This window comes from Nerophis ophidion, linkage group LG27, assembly GCF_033978795.1.
Source record: "Nerophis ophidion isolate RoL-2023_Sa linkage group LG27, RoL_Noph_v1.0, whole genome shotgun sequence".
Classification (NCBI taxonomy): Eukaryota; Metazoa; Chordata; class Actinopteri; order Syngnathiformes; family Syngnathidae; genus Nerophis; species Nerophis ophidion.
Window position 1 is genome coordinate 14,755,634 of NC_084637.1, and position 21,470 is coordinate 14,777,103.

Below are 21,470 nucleotides of genomic sequence, written 5' to 3' on the forward strand. Positions count from 1 at the left end.
TTCCTATTATGCAGCTCATTTTTATTTGACAGTTATTGAAATATCTTGTGTGACATTGATTGATTGATTGAAACTTTTATTAGTAGATTGCACAGTACAGTACATATTCCGTACAATTGACCTCGAAATGGTAACACCCGAAAAAGTTTTTCAACTTGTTTAAGTCGAGGTCCACGTTAATCAATTCATCATGCACAAAAGTTTACTTAATATGTTTTAAACTATTGTAGTGGCGGTCTGTACAACAAGTTCACTTTATTTTAGTGTTGTTTTGATATGTCATCTTAGTGACATCATGCACAAAAGTGCACTAATAACTTGTTTTAAAATGTCTCTGACAATCTTGCACTTTCTGTTTTGGAATTTACATGAATGTTTGTGCCACTGTTTAATAACTGTTAAATAAATACAGTTTTGGTATGTTGACTTAGTTGTGATTTCCTTCTCTGTATGAAAGTTTAAAAAGTAGCATATATTAATGCAGTATGAACAAGAATGTTTTAATAGAATCACATAGAATCATCATACTGGTGTGATTATATGCATCAAGTGTTAATTCAAGGCTAAGGCAAAATATCGAGATATGTATCGTGTATCGTGACATGGCCTAAAAATATCGAGATATTAATAAAAGGCCATATCGCCCAGCCCTAATTGGAGGTGTTGAAATCGGCATGTATACTCACTAATGCTAATTGGCTATGGCATATTCGATGCAAATTAGCATTGAGCAAGCGGATTTTTTAAATTAAAGCCTTATAGTACTTTTGAGTACTTTTTTCTTGGTTGGTTGGTAAGGAAAATTTTAACATTACTTTGAGGCAGTGGCGGGCCGTGTGTTTCCCACCTAGGCCTTTAGTGATGTCCGACTTCAATGATTATCTCTCAAAATACCATCATTTATGTCCCCACATGACCATTGCTGGAAAAATACTATAGAGGAACACATTCACCCCCTTCTGGGCATTAAATCCCCACCAACAGTGTACATAACGGGTTATTTTCTGCCACATTTAAAAACCAATAAACACGCATCAGCAATTAAAACATATCTTATGTTGTACTGTCAAATTTAAAATGGTAACAAACCAATATTAAACCAGAAAAAATAAAGAAATAAAATATCTGAACTCACAATGTGTAGGACCCATTCAGGCTTCCGACGTCGCCCGACATCGTCTCCCAAGATGTAGTTTCTCCCTAAATATCCTTCTTGAAAATTGCTTTGCAAATATATGTTGTGACGTGCTTCCAGACGTCCTCGTGTGGGGTGCATTGCCGATCGTTACAAGACGCATCATAGCAGGTTTGACTCGTGTTTATTCTTTCATCCAACATCATGTCTTGCCAGTCTGTCGCGCCAATTTCTGGCTTGCTGGCTCTTCCTGCTCGTCGCGGCGCACCCTTCGGTGTCCGGGGGCTCATCTTTCTATCGGTCGATCTCGTTGCTCTCGTGGTCGTTGTGGTCGGGTGGTTCCTCTCCTACTTCTGCCTCGAGTGTTCCTCCTTCACCCCTTTTTTCACTGCAGCAGAAGATGATGGGATTGAGAGCAGGTGTGTAGTTTACGCACCGGACTCGGCTGGCTGCAGCGTCGCTCCGAGTGAGCCCCGCCTTTGTGCTTCGTGCGTGCTCCGCCTTTTCGCCGCCATCTTGGGCCGGACCACCGTTTGTCCGAGCCTGCTGTCGGCTCGTCGGCTCCGTCTCTCCACATATGTGTTGTCTTGTCTAAACAATAAAAGATGCAGATGAGGCGTGTTAGCTGAGACCTTAAAGTTTACTCCACAAGGTGCTCATCAAAAGCTTCCCGCTAAACGCGGCTACTGCGCATGCTCTTCACTACTGTGGCATGCTGGGTAATGGAGTTCTTATGTTACCTAGCTCATAACATCCCAATATACTGTATATCTGCCTTAGGCCATCTACAAGGCCTTACTGACAAGAACTCGTAATCAGATTGGCTATCGCGACTGTCTATCAACTGTATGTGCCCTTTCTCTTACAGTGCACGGACGCCAGCATTGTTGATTCTGATCGCTTCGGGCGGATTTGGTACAGCATGGCAACATAAACTAGTTGAGTTCTGATTGGATAAAAAACTCTATGACCTAAAAACAGCAGCACTGGAAGGAGCTTAATATGACATGAAAACTATATGAAGACTTTTAGATTTTTAGAGAATGATCATGATTTCTGGTTATGTTAAGCCAGCAGCGAAGGCCTTGCTGGCCCTGACGCCACACCACTGCTTTGAGGCAGTCCGACTGACTCCGAGTGCTTGACTGGATGACTTGACTGCTTGAGCTGGTGCCGAGTCTGCGACGGTACGTGAGGTCACGTGCAGCAAATAGTAAAGAAATATGGAACGGCTTGATTTTAATTGAATTGTACCTAGTGGTACCGGCAGAATTCGGTCAGTACTTATAAAAGTGACAAATTTTGTCCTTAGTACAGAGAGGATGGAGAACATCTGGAGGATTTGTATAAAAGGAACAACCTCTGCATCAATGTAAAAATTTCAGGAAAGTCAGACAACCCCTTTCAGTTCTACTGCGGTGCTTTTCGTGGACTTCTGGATCTGCCTCCCGGGAGCCTTTTGGCCATGGAGACCAGCTGCTGGGTCTCTGCCACACTGGAGTCGGTTTGGAGGGACTGGAGGAGATGTGGATGAGGGGACTGAGCGCTGGGACGGAGAGGCTTCGCGGTGTCTTGGCTGGGTGAGCATGTGTCGGACACCTCAGTCTCCTTGGACGTATCGCCGCTCATCCATGCGGACTGGACACTGGCCGAGAGTTGGTTGGCGGCCGAGAGTGGAGTCGGCTTTCTTGGTTGCTTTGTTGGGTCTTCTCCTGTCTCTGGCCATGCGGACGATGGCGTGGAACACCGCAGAGGCCACCACAGTGTATATGTTTCTTTTACTTTTTATTCATAGCTGTATGTAGAAGTGGCTGCTTGTATCCGCTGCTTTAATGTCTTTCATGTCCTTTGTGTTCTTTGATGTTTGCCTCTTACACACATGTGAGAGGGATGTGTACTATGGCTAGGTGTTGTTTTTTTCCCTTGGCCTCAGTCTGGACCCCCTCTCCAGGGCCCGATCTGTTTATTTTCTTTTAATATTCAATTTTTTTTCTCCCATCCCCCCCAATAGTTTATCTGTATCTCACCTTTTTTGTAAGGGACGCTGGAAGCCGGCAGACCCGTCAGCGATCCTGTTCTGTTTGTCTGATCTTGAATGGGATTGTGCTGAAAATTTTAATTTTCCTGAAGGAACTCTCCTGAAGGAATAAATAAAGTACTATCTAATCCATCTAATCTAATCTAATCTAATCTACACATCCGAGGAGCAGCTGTGGAACTGGTCTCCAGTTTATTCAGGGACCCAGCCTGGAGCACACACCTCTTCCTGTCTGCACAATGCACACCAGCGACTCTGGGGCTCCATCCTTTTGGGGCATCTTTCTGGAGCAACCTCAGCACCGGCATTCCCATCAAAACAGGCATCTTCAAGACAACACCAAGGATTTCAACCACCCTACACACTCTCTCTTTGATCCCCTGCCCTCAGGCAGGAGGCTGCAGAGCATACGGAGTAGGACCACCAGACTGTGGAACAGCTTCTTTTACGGAAGATGTTGGTATGCTGAACTCTGATGGCGCTCTGTAGAATTGGATAATGTTTTGTAATTCTTCATTAAAGAAATGTCGGGATGAAGGAAAAGTATTTTAAGTATTATTTTGAGATATCTATTAACATTAAGTTACAGAGAAGCCATTCTACGCTGCTACAGAAAGAAGGAGGAAAATCCAGAAAGAGAGAGAGAAACTTTCCGATCTTTGTATTGCTTTTGGAAATGTTACGAGATGGGTGGTTGGGAGAGAGACACACTTGGAGGGCGGGGGCAGAAAAGGGCGGATTTTATCTGCTTGTAATATCAGCAAAAACAGGATTGTTTTGGTTATGCACTGGCTATAGCAAACATAACCCATTTGGAGAGTAACCTTTTGACCAAAAGACAACTACAATATACAGTGGGGCAAAAAAGTATTTAGTCAGCCACCGATTGTGCAAGTTCTCCCACTTAAAATGATGACAGAGGTCTGTAATTTTCATCATAGGTACACTTCAACTGTGAGAGACAGAATGTGAAAAAAAATCCAGGAGTTCACATTGTAGGAATTGTAAAGAATTTATTTGTAAATAATGGTGGAAAATAAGTATTTGGTCAACCATTCAAAGCTCTCACTGATGGAAGGAGATTTGGGCTCAAAATCTCACGATACATGGCCCCATTCATTCTTTCCTTAACACGGATCAATCGTCCTGTCCCCTTAGCAGAAAAACAGCCCCAAAGCATGATGTTTCCACCCCCATGCTTCACAGTAGGTGTGGTGTTCGTGGGATGCAACTTAGTATTCTTCTTCCACCAAATACGACAAGTTGAGTTTATACCAAAATGGATACGTGGATGATACAGCAGAGGATTGGGAGAATGTCATGTGGTCAGATGAAACCAAAATAGAACTTTTTGGTATAAACTCAACTGTTCGTGTTTGGAGGAAGAAGGATACTGAGTTGCATCCCAAGAACATCATATCTACTGTGAAGCATGGGGGTGGAAACATCATGCTCTGGGGCTGTTTTTCTGCTAAGGGGACAGGACGATTGATCCGTGTTAAGGAAAGAATGAATGGGGCCATGTATCGTGAGATTTTGAGCCCAAACCTCCTTCCATCAGTAAGAGCTTTGAATGGTTGACCAAATACTTATTTTCCACCATAATTTACAAATAAATTCTTTAAAATTCCTACAATGTGAATTCCTGGATTTTTTTTCACATTCTGTCTCCCATAGTTGAAGTGTACCTATGATGAAAATTACAGACCTCTGTCATCATTTTAAGTGGGAGAACTTGCACAATCGGTGGCTAACTAAATACTTTTTTGCCCCACTGTATGTAAGTGATTTTCGACATCACAACAGTATTTGTCTCTTGCTCTTGAGATGTAGAGGGGGGGAGGACAAATGTGGGAACCAGAGCAGAGCTATCGCCGCAAAGGCCCGAAGAACGAGGAGGGGGTTTCAAAAATGTCTTATGTAGACAAAAACATGCCAATCCTGTTAAGAGAAGCAATACAACATTAGGTGCTAAAAAGCACGTACACTAAAATTGCTGTCAGGCAAGAGATGAACTAAAATGGTAATTTTACCACAACTGTTACGATCCGCTGCCCGGATCATAGTCTATTTACATTTTTTGGTTCGCCTCTGTTCCCAGAACCTTTGAGTTTGTGTGTCTCAGTTGCCATGACATTCATTTGCCTCTGGTTAATGTTCGGGACGCGCACCTGTTGCCCGGGCACTAATCAGAGGGCTATTTGGTCCATGCCCTGGCCTCACTCGGTCTGTTTAATACAACAGATGACGATGACGTTTCCCTGCTCTGTACCTGCTAGCTTCCATGCTAGCTCCTTTAGTTTTTGCCTTAAGTGCTATGAGCACGTTTTTCTTTTTTACCGTCTGATTTATTTCTAAAGAAATAATTTGTTTCTACCTGCATGCTGTGTCCGAAGACGGATCTGCATTCCTGGGAGAAAAAACCCCGCATCAGCATGCGAACTGGTCGTCACAACAACAATACTAAAACCCCCAACCCTACCCCTATTTTTACCTGAGGAATTCCATACCGACACATGAGTCCCATCTGTGCTGAACTGGGCTTTTATTTGGTTTGGTTTGCTTTCATTGTTTACAATCTATTTTGACTACAGGACCAAAATAGATCCTATTTTTTTCCATTCTATTTATAATCTGTCCCTATTAATCTATGCTATTCATAACCTACTCTATTTATATCTTATTCTATTTTAATTATGTACATACTCCATCCATTTTCAACCACGTGTCCCGTTTGGGATCGCGGTGGGTGCTGGAGCCTATCTCAGCGGCATTCGGGCGGAAGGCGGCGTACACCCTGGACAAGTCGCCACCTGAACTGCAGAGCTATCACAGATAGACAGACAACATTCACACATTAGGCCAATCAACTTATTTCCAGGTGCGTGACTTTGGAGGTGGGAGGAAGCCGGAGTACCCGGAGGGAACCCACGCAGTCATGGGGAGAACATGCAAAGTCCACACAGAAAGATCCCGAGCCCAGGACTCATCAGGCGAAATCTGGGACCTTGGGTTTTACATTGGAATGCTTGCATTGCCGGCAGTAAGTCGGGCACGTTTCCAGTGAGGGTTGGACTCCGCCAAGGCTGCCCTTTGTCACCGATTCTGTTCAAAACTTTTATGGACAGAATTTCTAGGCACAGTCAAGGCGTTGAGGGGTTCCGGTTTGATGGCCGTGGGATTAGGTCTTTGCTTTTTGCAGATGATGTGGTCCTGATGGCTTTATCTGGTCGGGATCTTCAGCTCTCACTGGAACGGTTCGCAGCAGAGTGTGAAGCGACCGGAATGAGAATCAGCACCTCCAAGTCCGAGTCCGTGTGTTCTCTCCCGGAAAAGGGTGGAGTGCCATCTCCGGGTTGGGGAGGAGACCCTGTCCCAAGTGGAGGAGTTCAAGTACCTAGGGGTCCTCTTCACGAGTGGGGGAAGAGTGGGTCGTGAGATCGACAGGCGGATCGGTGCGGCGTATTCAGTAATGCGGACATTGTATCGATCCGTTGTGGTGAAGAAGGAGCTGAGCCGGAAGGCAAAGCTCTCAATTTACCGGTCGATCTACGTTCCCATCCTCACCTATGGTCATGAGCTTTGGGTCATGACCGAAAGGATAAGATCACGGGTACAAGCGGCCGAAATGAGTTTCCTCCACCGGGTGGCGGGGCTCTCCCTTGGAGATAGGGTGAGAAGCTCTGCCATCCGGGAGGAACTCAAAGTAAAGCCGCTACTCCTCCACGTCGAGAGGAGCCAGATGAGGTGGTTCGGGCATCTGGTCAGGATGCCACCCGAACGCCTCCCGAGGGAGGTGTTTAGGGCACGTCCAACCAGTAGGAGGCCACGGGGAAGACCCAGGACACGTTGGGAACACTACGTCTCCCAGCTGGCCTGGGAACGCCTCGGGATCCCCCGGGAAGAGCTAGACGAAGTGGCTGGGGAGAGGGAAGTCTGGGCTTCCCTGCTGTCCCCGCGACCCGAAAGAAGATAGATGGATGGATGGATGGATGCTTGAATCCCTACCCATAATAGTAATATCCAATTGCCATGCAGAAGCTAATTAGAAACTATTATTTGTCAATGTAATGCTTTCACTTCCCTCTCCCCAGACAGCAACTTTGTATTAGGGAACGCCCAGGTCCAAACACTCTACCCAATTGTCTACTGCTCCGACGGCTTCTGTGAATTGACCGGCTTTGCCCGAGGTGAGCTGATGCAGAAGAGCTGCACGTGTCACTTCTTGTACGGTGGCGAGACCAGCGACCACCTCACCTTGCAGATGCAGAGAGCTCTGGATGAGCGACAGGAGTTCAAGACGGAAATCATCCTGTACAAAAAGAGCGGTAAGAACTGTTTTTGTACCCGACGGCCAGCGCAACGAATTCTCCAACCTCTTTTCTTTGTGCAGGTTCAAAGTTTTGGTGTCTGCTGGACATCGTGCCCATAAAAAATGAGAAGAGCGAGGTGGTTCTGTTCCTGGTCTCGCATAAGGACATCACAGAAAACAAGGACGTGGACCATGGCAATGAAACTGACACCGGTAAGTTGAGCGGTTTCTACAAAAATAAAAAAGCTGAAAAGGTCCCAATGTGCTGACGGCTATCCCCATTTCGGAAGAGGACACGGGTTTGGAGGTGCACAAGATCAGCCGCCCTACAGGCTTCAACGTGGAGCACCGTCGCAGTCGAGCTGTCCTGTACCAGCTATCTGGGCACCTCCAGAAACAGGACAAGAGCAAGAGCAAGCTGAAGATCAACAATGTGAGAAGTCTGCACATACAAACCCCGTTTCCATATGAGTTGGGGAAATTGTGTTAGATGTACATATAAACGGAATACAATGATTTGAAAATCATTTTTTAACCAATATTCAGTTAAATATGCTACAAAGACAACATATTTGATGTTCAAACTGATAAAAATATTTGTTTTGCAAATAATCATTAACTGTAGAATCTGATGCCAGTAACACGAGACAAAGAAGTTGGGAAAGGTGGCAAAAAATACTGATAAAGTTGAGGAATGCTCAGCAACCACTTACTTGGAACATCCCACATGTGTGCAGGCTAATTGGGAACAGGTGGGTGCCATGATTTGGTATAAAAACAGCTTCCCAAAAAATGCTCAGTCTTTCATAAGAAAAGATGGGACAAGGTACACCCCTTTGTCCACAACTGCGTGAGCAAATAGTCAAAAAGTTTAAGAACAACGTTTCTCAAAGTGCAATTGCAAGAAATTTAGGGATTTCAACATCTACGGTCCATAATATCATCAAAAAGTTCAGAGAATCTGAAGAAATCACTCCACGTAAGCGGCATGGTCGGAAACCAACATTGAATGACCGTGACCTTCGATCTCTCTGACGGCACTGTATCAAAAAGCGACATCAATCTCTAAAGGATATCACCACATGGACTCAGGAACACTTCAGAAAACCACTGTCACTAAATACAGTTTGTTGCTATATCTGTAAGTCCAAGTTAAAGCTACTATGCAAAGCGGAAGCCATTTATCAACAACATTCAGAAACGCCGCCGGCTTCTTTGGGCCCGAGATCATCTAAGATGGACTGATGCAAAGTGGAAAAGTGTTCTGTGGTCTGACGAGTCCATGTTTCAAATTGTTTTTGGAAATATTCGTCATCGTGTCATCTGGACCAAAGTGGAAGCGAACCATCCAGACTGTTATCGACGTAAAGTTCAAAAACCAAAATCTGTGATGGTATGGGGGTGCATTAGTGCCCAAGGCATGGGTAACTTACACATCTCTGACGGCACCTTTAATGCTGAAAGGTACATACAGGTTTTGGAACAACATATGCTGCCATCTAATTGCGTCTTTTTCATGGACGTGTTACAAAAGCGTGGCTTTGTAAAAAAAGAGTGCGGGTACTTTCCTGGCCCGCCTGCAGTCCAGACCTGTCTCACATCGAAAATGTGTGGCGCATTATGAAGCGTAAAATACGACAGCGGAGACTGAACGACTGAAGCTCTACATAAAACAAGAAAGGGAAATAATTCCACTTTCAAAGCTTCAACAATTAGTTTTCCATACGTTTATTGAGTGTTGTTAAAAAAAAAGGTGATGTAACACAGTGGTGAACATGCCCTTTCCCAACTACTTTGGCACGTGTTGCAGCCATGAAATTCTAAGTTAATTATTATTTGCAAAAAAAAAATCATTTTATGAGTTTGAACATCAAATATCTTGTCTTTGTAGTGCATTCAACTGAATATGGGTTGAAAAGGATTTGCAAATTATTGTTTTCCGTTTATATTTACATCTAACACAATTTCCCAACTCATACGGAAACGGGGTTTGTAAGTACTGCTGTGATTTCATAAGCAACCGCCTTCCCTGACCCGCACGCTTGTTTCATAACAAGAGCGTTCTGGGAGCCAACGCTAATCCAGTACCAGAGTACAAGGTGGCAGACATCCAGAAGTCCCGCTTCATCCTCCTGCACTACGGCGCATTTAAAGCCGGCTGGGATTGGCTGATCTTGTTGGCGACCTTCTACGTGGCCGTGACGGTTCCCTACAATGTCTGCTTCACAGACGGCGGGTCGGCGGCACGAAACCCGCCCAGTGTTAGTGACATTTTGGTGGAGATTCTCTTCATGATTGGTGAGGCTGGCTCAGTGTTACTCCGTGATGCTGAAAAATACTAAAAGTACTTTGTATTTGTGTGTCAGATATCGTCCTGAATTTCAGAACCACCTACGTGAGCACGTCTGGTCAGGTCGTGTACGACGCCCGCTCAATCTGCGTTCATTACGTCACATCCTGGCTGTTTGTGGATCTGATTGCCGCCTTGCCCTTTGATCTGCTCTATGCTTTCAATATCAGTGTGGTGAGTGTCGCACACACCAAGAGAAGGATGCACATACTTGCCAACCCTCCCGGATTTTCCGGGAGACTCACGAAATTCAACGCCTCCCGGAAGAAATTTTCTCCCGAAATTCAGCCGGAGCTGGAGGCCACGCTCCCTCCAGCTCCTTGCGGGGACAGCCTGTTTCCACGTCCGAATTCCACTATATAAACAGCTTGCCTGCCCAATCACGTTACAACATCTACGGATTTTAATAAAAAACTGCACACACAAGGACACGAAGCAGAAGAATGAGGAAGTGAAGGGCGGCATGGTGTAGTGGGCAGAGCGGCCGTGCCATAAACCTGAGGGTTGCAGGTTCGCTTCCCACCTATTGACATCCAAATTGCTGCCGTTGTGTCCTTGGGCAGGACACTTCACCTTTGCCCCCAGTGCCGCTCACACTTGTGAATGAATGATTGGTGGTGGTCGGAGGAGCCGTAGGCGCAAACTGGCAGCCACGCTTCCGTCAGCCTACCCCAGGGCAGCTGTGGCTACAGATGGAGCTTACCACCACCAGGTGTGAATGAATGATGGGTTCCCACTTCTCTGTGAGCGCTTTGAGTATCTAACAATAGAAAAGCGCGATATAAATCTAATCCATTATTATTATTATTATTATTAAGTTACAGCCAGGGCGACGCCGTCTGTAATAGAGTGATTCTATTTTGTCGCCATCTCCTGGTGAATGTTGCCTATAGCATTATGGGGTTGCTTTTTGATTGGCCAACGATTTACGTGGTGTTGCGCACCTGACGACAAGTGACTCTCGCCAGTACGCAAATTGCAGAACAAAGGTTACTCAAATAGTGAAAGGTAAGTGTTGTTGTTTTTTTTTTTATAGTAACCAGCAAGCACAGTACAGTTAGTAGAACAACTGTGTTTTTTTTACTGTGTATTTGATAGGTGCCATCTGAAATTCCACTATTTCTTTTATTTATATATATAATAAAATAAATGTATAGCTAGAATTCACTGAAAGTCAAGTATTTCATACATATATATATATATATTTATATATATATATGAAATACTCAAGTTGGTGAATTATACTCCCCTCTTAACTACGCCCCCCGCCCCACCCCCGACCACAAACCCCCCCATTACCCGCCTCCCGAAATCAGAGGTCTCAAGGTTGGCAAGTATGAGGATGCATACAACTACACACTTTTCAAAAGCTGATTCTGCATCCTTCACTCAGAACTTCGGGGTGCACCTGCTGAAGACTGTGCGTCTCCTGCGCCTGTTGCGACTCCTGCAGAAGCTTGACCGCTACTCCCAGTACAGCGCCGTGGTTCTTACCCTGCTCATGTCCACCTTTGCCCTGCTGGCCCACTGGATGGCGTGCGTCTGGTACTTCATTGGACGCAGCGAGATTGAAAGCAACAGCCCGACCTCTTGGGACATAGGTTTGTGACTTCTGGCCGGCAGGAGAATAATGTTCAGTGATCAGGGCTGGCCTGTCGCATAATCATTATGCGGTTGTTTAAGGCAGTGTTTCTCAACCTTTTTTGAGGCCGAGGCACATTTTTTTCATTGGAAAAATCCAGAGGCACACCACTAGCAGGAAACTTAAAAAAACGAAACTCAGCAGCCGATATTGACAGTAAAGGCCCACTGAAACCCACTACTACCCACCACGCAGTCTGATAGTTTATATATCAATGATGAAATATTAACATTGCAACACATGCCAATACAGCCTTTTTAGTTTACTAAATTGCAATTTTAAATTTCCCGGGAGTTTCGTCTTGAAAACATTGTATAATGATGACGTGTGGCTGTTAGGAAATATTAGCGCTGCGCACACACACAGCTAAAAGTCGTCTGCTTTAACGGCATAATTACACCGTGTTTTGGACATCTGTGTTGCTGAATCTTTTGCAATTTGTTCAATTAATAATGGAGAAGTCAAAGTAGAAAGGAATTGGGAAGCTTTAGCCTTTAGCCACAAACACACGGTGATTCCTTGTTTAAAATTCCCGGAAGTGAAAGTTTACCATGGATCACAGCGGTCAAGCGAACATGGATCCCGACCGAATGTCAACCAGCAGTTTTCGGTGCGAAAATTGTGGTAAAAAGTCGCTTCTTACCGGAGATCAGCTGAGCTTGTGTCGTCCACACAGCTGCCGACGACTTCCCTGAGACATTGGCGTCAACACACCCGTGGACACACACTTCCGACTATCAGGTACTGTTAAACTCACTAAAACACTAGCAACACAATAGAAAGATAAGGGATTTCCCAAAATTATCCTTGTAAATGTGTCTAAAAACACCTGGATCCGTCCCAATGCAATTGCGTTTTTTTAATTTTTTTATAGTCCGTCGCTATCAATATCCTCAAACACGAATCTTTCATCCTCGCTCAAATTAATGGGGAAATTGTCGTTTTCTCAGTCCGAATAGCTGTTTTTGTTGGAGGCTCCCATTAAAAACAATGTGAGGATGTGAGGAGCCATCAACATGTGACGTCATCGTATGCGACTTCCGCTACAGGCAAGGCTTTTCTCTTAGCACCGAAAGTTGCGAACTTTATTGTGGATGTTCTCTACTAAATAATTTCAGCAAAAATATGGCAATATCGCGAAATGATGAAGTATGACACATAGAATGGACCTGCTATCCCCGTTTGAATAAGAAAATCTCATTTTAGTAGGACTTTAAGATAAAAGTGACGTCATACAGCCCTGCTGGGGAGACGCTGTGCGCTGCGGTTCAGGAGCAGAAGTCTCCTTGACCAAGTATGATAAATATTTTTATTTCCTATAATTTCGCATATATTTACATTTTTTTTATTGTTCAGTGAAATAGACAATTTATTATTCAGGTTGGCAGCTGACTGCACGGCGCCAGTAAAAGGATGACGACACAGAGAGAGAGGACAGCATTTTTGGTTCTCTGCCAGTGGATAATTTAAGTTTGGCGTTTTGTTTTTTCATTACTACGAGGAGGACTGAAATAGACATGAAGTGTTTCACTTAACCTTAAACCTGACGTCTTTTTCGGAGTTAAAAACGTTTTGTTGCATGCAGAAATTGTAATTCCTTTTCTCTGCAGTCCTTCATTGATTTCATAAATGTAACCCGTAATAGTTTTTCATACATAGCACAAAGCAAAAAACAACAACTTTATATGCAGTGTCCATCCATCCATTTTCTACCGCTTATTCCCTTTCGGGGTCGCGGGGGGCGCTGGCGCCTATCTCAGCTACAATCGGGCGGAAGGCGGGGTACACCCTGGACAAGTCGCGATTCATTTTATTTTTGAAACTTTTTATTTTTTTTTTATTTTATGTTATTTATTCATCTTATTTAAAATGTACTGTATTTATATTATCATTTGGTGCAGCTGGGCTGGAGCAGGAGGGGATAGAAAGAGAAAAAAAGGAAGACAGAGGAGAAAATTGTGGCGATAAGAGGGGTATAAGACAGTGTTATTTCATTTTAAATTTCAAAAGAGTTTCGTGGCTCCCATTGTTTTCTTTAATTTGTGAAACGGGTCAAAATGGCTCTTTGAGTTGTCAAGGTTGCCGACCCCTGCTATTGCTCTTCTTCAAGTAGGTGTACATTCAGGACCTGTCACTCCGTGACTTATTTTGAATTTTTTGGGTGTTTTCCTGTGTGTAGTGTTTAAGTTCTTGTCTTGCGCCTCTATTGTGTTGTTGATTGTCATGTACGGATGTACTTTGTGGACGCCGTCTGCTGCTCCACACCCTGTAAGTCTTTGCTGTCGTCCAGCAATCTGCTTTTTGTTTACTTTGCAGCCAGTTCAGTTTTACTTTCGTTTTGCATAGCTATCCCTTAGCTACAATGCCTTTTCTTAGCAGCACTCGCCTTTGATTTATTTTTGATTTAAGCATTAGAGACCTTTTTACATGCACACTGCCTCCCACTGTCGTCCGCGTATTGTGATCACGACAAACCATGTTTCCGACATCCACAAAGTAATTATTTACCTGCTGGCACCTACTGATATAGACTGATATAGACTACTGATATCGACTACTGTAACGTACTATTTTCAGGTCTCCCCATGTCTAGCATTAAAAGATTACAGTTGGTACAAAATGCGGCTGCTAGACTTTTGACAAGAACAAGAAAGTTTGATCACATTACGCCTGTACTGGCTCACCTGCACTGGCTTCCTGTGCACTTAAGATGTGACTTTAAGGTTTTACTACTTACGTATAAAATACTACACGGTCTAGCTCCATCCTATCTTGCCGATTGTATTGCACCATATGTCCCGGCAAGAAATCTGTGTTCAAAGGACTCCGGCTTGTTAGTGATTCCCAAAGCCCAAAAAAAGTCTGCGGGCTATAGAGCGTTTTCCGTTCGGGCTCCAGTACTCTGGAATGCCCTCCCGGTAACAGTTGGAGATGCCACCTCAGTAGAAGCATTTAAGTCTCACCTTAAAACTCATTTGTATACTCTAGCCTTTAAATAGACTCCCTTTTTAGACCAGTTGATCTGCCGTTTCTTTTCTTTTTCTTCTATGTCCCACTCTCCCTTGTGGAGGGGGTCCGGTCCGATCCGGTGGCCATGTACTGCTTGCCTGTGTATTGGCTGGGGACCTCTCTGCGATGCTGATCCGCCTCCGCTTGGGATGGTTTCCTGCTGGCTCCGCTGTGAACGGGACTCTCGCTGCTGTGTTGGATCCGCTTTGGACTGGACTCTCGCGACTGTGTTGGATCCATTGTGGATTGAACTTTCACAGTATCATGTTAGACACGCTCGACATCCATTGCTTTCCTCCTCTCTAAGGTTCTCATAGTCATCATTGTCACCGACGTCCCACTGGGTCATTATTGTCACCGATGTCCCACTGGGTGTGAGTTTTCCTTGCCCTTATGTGGGCCTACCGAGGATGTCGTCGTGGTTTGTGCAGCCCTTTGAGACACTAGTGATTTAGGGCTATATAAGTAAACATTGATTGATTGATTGAAGAGTATTACACGGTTACTCTGCCGCGCTCTGGACAGCACCGACACTCAACAACGGCACATTATTTGCGGATTATGATTATGGTTTGCAAAAAATATTTTTAACCCAATTAGGTGAAATGACATCATCTCCCACGGCACACCAGAATGTATCTCAAGTCACACAGTGGTTGAAAAACACGGGTTTAGGGCCACAACCACAAGGTGGTCCAGAGGATCATGGCCTGGAATTAGAACCAGGATGAGGTGAGGAAAGAAAGGTATAAATATGAGAAATCTGTTTGTGGCTGCATCGGACAAAGTTACGTTCAAGTGTCACTTTTGCATCTCCATGCATCCATTTTCTACCGCTTGTCCCTTATGGGGGGGAGGGGGGGTTGTCTTGGAGCCTATCTCAGCTGCATTCAGGCGGAAGGACCTTTGTATTGTGAGGCACACGTACAAACCCCGTTTCCATAACAGTTGGGAAATTGTGTTGGATGTAAATATAAACAGAATACAATGATTTGCAAATCCTTTTCAACCCATATTCAATTGAATGCACAACAAAGACAAGATATTTGATGTTCAAACTCAAAAACTTTATTTTTTTTTTTTTTGCAAATAACAATTAACTTAGAATTTCATGGCTGCAACACGTGCCGAAGTAGTTGGGAAAGGGCATGTTCACCACTGTGTTACATCACCTTTTCTTTTAACAACACTCAATAAATGTTTGGGAACTGAGGAAACTAATTGTTGAAGCTTTGAAAGTGGAATTCTTTCCCATTCTTGTTTTATGTAGAGCTTCAGTCGTTCAACAGTCCGGGGTCTCCGCTGTCGTATGTTACGCTTCATAATGCGCCACACATATTCGATGGGAGACAGGTCTGGACTGTAGGCGGGCCAGGAAAGGACCTGCACTCTTTTTTTACGAAGCCACACTGTTGTAACACGTGCTGAATGTGGCTTGGCATTGTCTTGCTGAAATATGCAGGGGTGTCCATGAAAAAGACGGCGCTTAGATGGCAGCATATGTTGTTCCAAAACCTGTATGTACCTTTCAGCATTCATGGTGCCTTCACAAATGTGTAAGTTACCCATTACTTGGGCACTAATGCACCCCCATACCATCACAGATGCTGGCTTTTGAACTTTGCTTCAATAACAGTCTGGATGGTTCGCTTCCCCTTTGGTCCGGTTGACAGAATGTCGAATATTTACAAAAACAATTTGAAATGTGGACTCGTCAGACCACGGAACACTTTTCCACTTTGCATCAGTCCATCTTAAATGAGCTTAGGCCCAGCAAAGCTGGTGGCATTTCTGGATGTTGTTGATAAATGGCTTTCGCTTTGCATAGTAGAGCTTTAACTTGCACTTACAGATGTAGCGACAAACTGTATTTAGTGACAGTGGTTTTCTGAAGTGTTCCTGAGCCCATGTGGTGATATCCTTTAGAGATTGATGTCGGTTTTTGACACAGTGCCGTCTGAGGGATCAAAGGTCACGGTCATTCAATGTTGGTTTCCGGCCATGCCGCTTATGTGGAGTAATTTCTCCAGGTTCTCTGAACATTTTGATGATAATATGGACCGTAGATGTTGAAATTCCTAAATTTCTTGCAATTGCACTTTGAGAAAAGTTGTTCTTAAACTGTTTGATTATTTGCTCACGCAGTTGTGGACAAAGGGGTGTACCTCGCCCCATCCTTTCTTGTGAAAGACTGAGAATTTTTTGACAAACTGCTTTTATACCCAGTCATGGCACCCACCTGTTCCCAATTAGCCTGCACACCTGTGGGATGTTCCAAATACGTGTTTGATGAGCATTCCTCAACTTTATCAGTATTTATTGCTGCCTTTCCCAACTTTTTTGTCACGTGTTGCTGGCATCAAATTCTAAAGTTAATGATTATTTGCAAAAAAAAAAATGTTTATCAGTTTGAACATCAAATATGTTGTCTTTGTAGCATATTCAACTGAATATGGGTTGAAAATGATTTGCAAATCATTGTATTCCGTTTATATTTACATCTAACACAATTACCCAACTCATATGGAAACGGGGTTTGTAATTTGCTAATGCTAATTCTACATAAATCAGCGTATCTCTACCTTACACTACGAAGTAAAAGAAAACTTGACATCCATAATCATTTTTCAGTGAATAATGAAAACCCTCATGCATGGTCTTTTCGCACCACGGCAATGAGATAAGCCAAGAGATACATTTGATGACGTTGCAACGCATGACAACTCAATCAGAAGTGGCAAGATAGCAGTGCAGCTACATGCATCCAAAGATATGGTCCAAACAAAGATGCTCCTTATCATTTCATCCACGGGGCGTGAAGAAGCCTGTGACAAGCACGTCCATTTGGGAGAGAATAAGTGCAATTATGGTGATCAGTCTCACCTCCTACTGCGCTTGCCGCAAATAACAACAATGCTGTGAGGTGCTGGTGGTGTTTACTGTTTTTCCTGGTCACATGTTGGAAAGGCAAGACAGTGAAGGCAGCACCAGGAAGAATTCAGTTATTTGGTCAGAAGACAGGCTTCTCTTCCTGCCTTGTAACAACTGCTCAAAGTGTTTCCTGCTGAAACAACAGTACTCACGATACAGCACCTTGAGAAATATTGGGGCTATCAAAATAAAAGCCATTCATCAAATTAAACCATCATTATTATTAATCCGATTGAAAAAAAAAACACTAAATGAACTCATCTGCAGTGCTGATTGCTCCAATCTGTGGTGATTTGCTGTGCTGTTGGACATGCAGCACACAACTATAATCTGTGCCACATTTAATGCAATATACAACCGCAATCTCGACAACAGAACTTATTTTTGAGCAGGCCTAAGGTGCTCTCTGGAAAGGTGTTCTTGGCACAACACTACAAGCACGAGTACACACCATTTTTGTGTTGCAAGTGAGCCTTAAAGGCCTACTGAAATGAGATTTTCTTATTTAAACGGGGATAGCAGGTCCATTCTATGTGTCATACTTGATCATTTCGCAATATTGCCATATTTTTGCTGAAAGGATTTGGTAGAGAACATCGACGACAAAGTTCGCAACTTTTGGTCGCTAATAAAAAGCTTTGCCTCTACCGGAAGTAGCAGACGATGTGCGTGTGACATCACGGGTTGTAGGGCTCTGACACGCCAAATTTCTTCCCCCCTACAAAAACCTCCCCCCCCCCCATTTACTTCCGGGGTAATGAATAATACAGACGTTTTGTTAACGCTATATTATAGAAATATAACGCTATATTATAAAAAGACAGACGTTTTGTTAACGCTATAATATAGAAAATAAAGAAAATTAAAAAAAAAACAATTTACAAACACAAGCTATGGGATGACATAAGAGGAAACGTGAGGAAACGTGACCCCGGAAGTAAATGCGTCATCCCATAGCTTGTGTTTGTAATTTTTTTTATTTTTTTCATTTTTTATAATATATCGTTAACAAAACGTCTGTATTTTTATAATATAGCGTTATATTTTTATAATATAGCGTTATATTTTTATAATATAGCGTAAACAAAACGTCTGTATTAATCATGACCCCGGAAGTAAATGGGGGGAGAAGGTTTTTGTAGGGGGAAAGAAATTTGGCGCGACAGCTCCTCACATCTTCACATTGTTTATATTCATAGCCTCCAGCAGCAAGAGCTATTCGGACCGAGAAAGCGATGATTTCCCCATTAATTTGAGCGAGGATGAAAGATTCGTGAATGAGGAAAGTTAGAGTGAAGCACAAAAAAAAAAAAAAAAAAAAACGACGGCTCCAGGCTGTGGCAGTGGGAGCGTTTCAGATGTAATTAGACACATTTACTAGGATAATTCTGGAAAATCCCTTATCTGCTTATTGTGTTAGTATTTTAGTGAGATTATAAAGTCATACCTGAAAGTCGGAGCGCTGCGGTGAACGCCAGTGTCTCTCAGAGAAGCCAATGATCTGTAATCTGTTTGTGTTTTCTGCATGTCTCTGATGTTCGTCTTTTCCGCCAGAATAGCAGGTAAGAACTAGTTTAAAGGCCTACTGAAACCCACTACTACTGACCACGCAGTCTGATAGTTTATATATCAATGATGAAATATTAACATTGCAACACATGCCAATACGGCCGCTTTAGTTTACTAAATTACAATTTTAAATTTCCCGCTGAGTTTCTTGTTGAAAACGTTGTGGAATGATGACGTGTGTTTGTGACGTTATTGGTTGGAGGGGACATTTTAGCCCAGCACCACTTACGGATAAAAGTCGTCTCTTTTCATTACACAGTATTTTGGACGTCTGTGTTGCTGAATCTTTTGCAATTTGTTCAATTAATAATGGAGACTATAAAGAATAATGCTGTTGGTGGAAAGCGGTGGATTGCAGCTGCCTTTAGCAACCGAAACACTGCCGGTGTTTGTTTGTTGGGAAGCTTTAACACAGAGCGGTCAAACAAACATGTTTCTCTACGTCAACCAGCAGTGGATTATGCGACCTCCTTCTGTAGATGTCAAAAAGGCAGCTGTGATCTTGGGTCCTCCATTGGCTTCTCTGAGAGACACTGGCGTTCACAGCAGCCCTCCGACTTTCAGGTACAACTTTATAATCTCACTAAAACACTATTAACACAATAAGCAGGTAAGGGATTTTCCAGAATTATCCTAGTAAATGTGTCTAATAACATCTGAATCGCTCACACTGCCGTCGCCTGTTTTTTTTTTTTTTTTTTAGTGCTTCACTCCAACTTTCCTCATCCACAAATCTTTCATCCTCGCTCAAATTAATGGGGAACTCATCGCTTTCTCGGTCCGAATTGCACTTGCTGATGGTGGCTATGATTATAAACATTGTGAGGATGTGAGGATCCCTACAACCCGTGACGTCACACACACATCGTCTGCTACTTCCAGTAAACGCAAGGCTTTTTTATTAGCGACCAAAAGTTGCGAACTTTATCGTCGATGTTCTCTACTAAATCCTTTCAGCAAAAATATGGCAATATCGCAAAATGATCAAGTATGACACATAGAATGGACCTGCCATCCCCATTTAAATAAGAAAATCTATTTTCAGTAGGCCTTTAAGGGCGTTTATCTATGCAAATTACGAAATTAAGGGTGTTTACATATGCACAATGGGGAAATAAGGGGATGTTTATATGCAAATTATGATAGACACGGATGCACTAACCATTTTGCAGTCAGCAACTTAAGCAGGTGGGAACAATTTGGCCATTTAAGAACAAATCATGAATTTGAATGGACTCCTCTTAGGAAATCACTTAGGAAGAAAGATAAGAGGAAACTTTAGAAACTTATTGCTGATTGGGGCCCATTGTTATTACTTGTCTGTCTGATGCTGCTTGTCAGAGGAAACGTACTGTAGTCTGAACTCAGATATATGCGGGATTGATGTCAGAGAGTATTTTTTTCATTCAGCACCTGCATGAGCCTGATGCTCAACATACCCATAAAATTAAGCATATTCAAACACACTTTTAAAAGCAGTTTTTGTCGCGATCCGCCTTCCGGATCGGACATAGTTTTGTTCTTGAGTCCTATTTGTGTGTTTTTTGTCATTATTTTTGGACTCTTCCATTCCCTGAGTTGTGTTTTACACTTCCTTGTTTGTATTTGTCACCATGGCGACTTCATTTGCTCCACCTGCACTGACTTTCTGACGCGCACCTGTTTTTGATTATTGTTTGAGTATTCTGCCTGGTTGTTTTGTTTGCTACTCGCAACAGTCACGTTTGGTATTCTACTTTGTATTTACTTAAGTCACGTCTTAAGTAAATACACGTCGTTTTCTATTTGGACACTTTGAACTCGATGCTTGCTAACCATTAGTCTTTAGCTTCCCATGCGTAGGCACGGCTTTTCTTTGCTTTTTGTCAAGTGTTCTTTTGTCATTTTTATATTAAAGGCCTACTGAAATGAGATTTTCTTATTTAAACGTGGATAGCAGATCCATTCTATGTGTCATACTTGATCGTTTCGCGATATTGCCATATTTTTGCTGAAAGGATTTAGTAGAGAACATCCACGATAAAGTTCGCTACTTTTGGTCGCTAATAAAAAAGCCTTGCCTTTACCGGAAGTCGCAGACGATGACGTCACCCGTTGAGGGCTCCTCACATATTCACATTGATTCTAATGGGAGCCTCCAACAAAAAGTGCTATTCCAGGGGTGTCAAACTCAAATACAGAGTGGGCCGAAATGTAAAACTGAACAAAGCCACGGGCCAAGGTTGAACATATGAACCTTTTAATAAGGACCCAAACAAGTTTTGCATTGAATATTGAACAAGCAAGGCTTATATAACTTTATAGTGACATGCAAAATCAAGTTTCAAATAATACTAATAATAATTAAAAAATATCAATGGCATATCGAATAAAATTTAAATAAAAATTGAGTACCTCTTTTCTATTTGCAGCCTTCTGATGTAAATATCCAAATAAACTTTTTCCACAGGCTTATAATACATTTGAAAATAAAATAACAATAAT

At 43.0% G+C, this 21,470-nt stretch overlaps 1 protein-coding gene across 2 annotated transcripts in view; it reads left to right on the plus strand.

The window, feature by feature from the left end:
* LOC133544188 (potassium voltage-gated channel subfamily H member 3-like) overlaps positions 1–21,470 on the plus strand; it is a 99,095-nt gene that overhangs the window by 29,381 nt on the left and 48,244 nt on the right. The window contains exons 2-7 of one of the 2 annotated variants that reach the window (XM_061889303.1): positions 7,272–7,501; positions 7,567–7,698; positions 7,776–7,918; positions 9,543–9,783; positions 9,852–10,009; positions 11,229–11,436. In XM_061889303.1, the coding sequence (XP_061745287.1) occupies positions 7,372–7,501; positions 7,567–7,698; positions 7,776–7,918; positions 9,543–9,783; positions 9,852–10,009; positions 11,229–11,436 (1,012 nt within the window). In that variant the 5' untranslated portion in view covers positions 7,272–7,371. Of the gene's footprint in view, positions 1–7,267; positions 7,502–7,566; positions 7,699–7,775; positions 7,919–9,542; positions 9,784–9,851; positions 10,010–11,228; positions 11,437–21,470 lie in introns of both variants that reach the window. The other variant, XM_061889302.1, reaches the window with a different exon arrangement.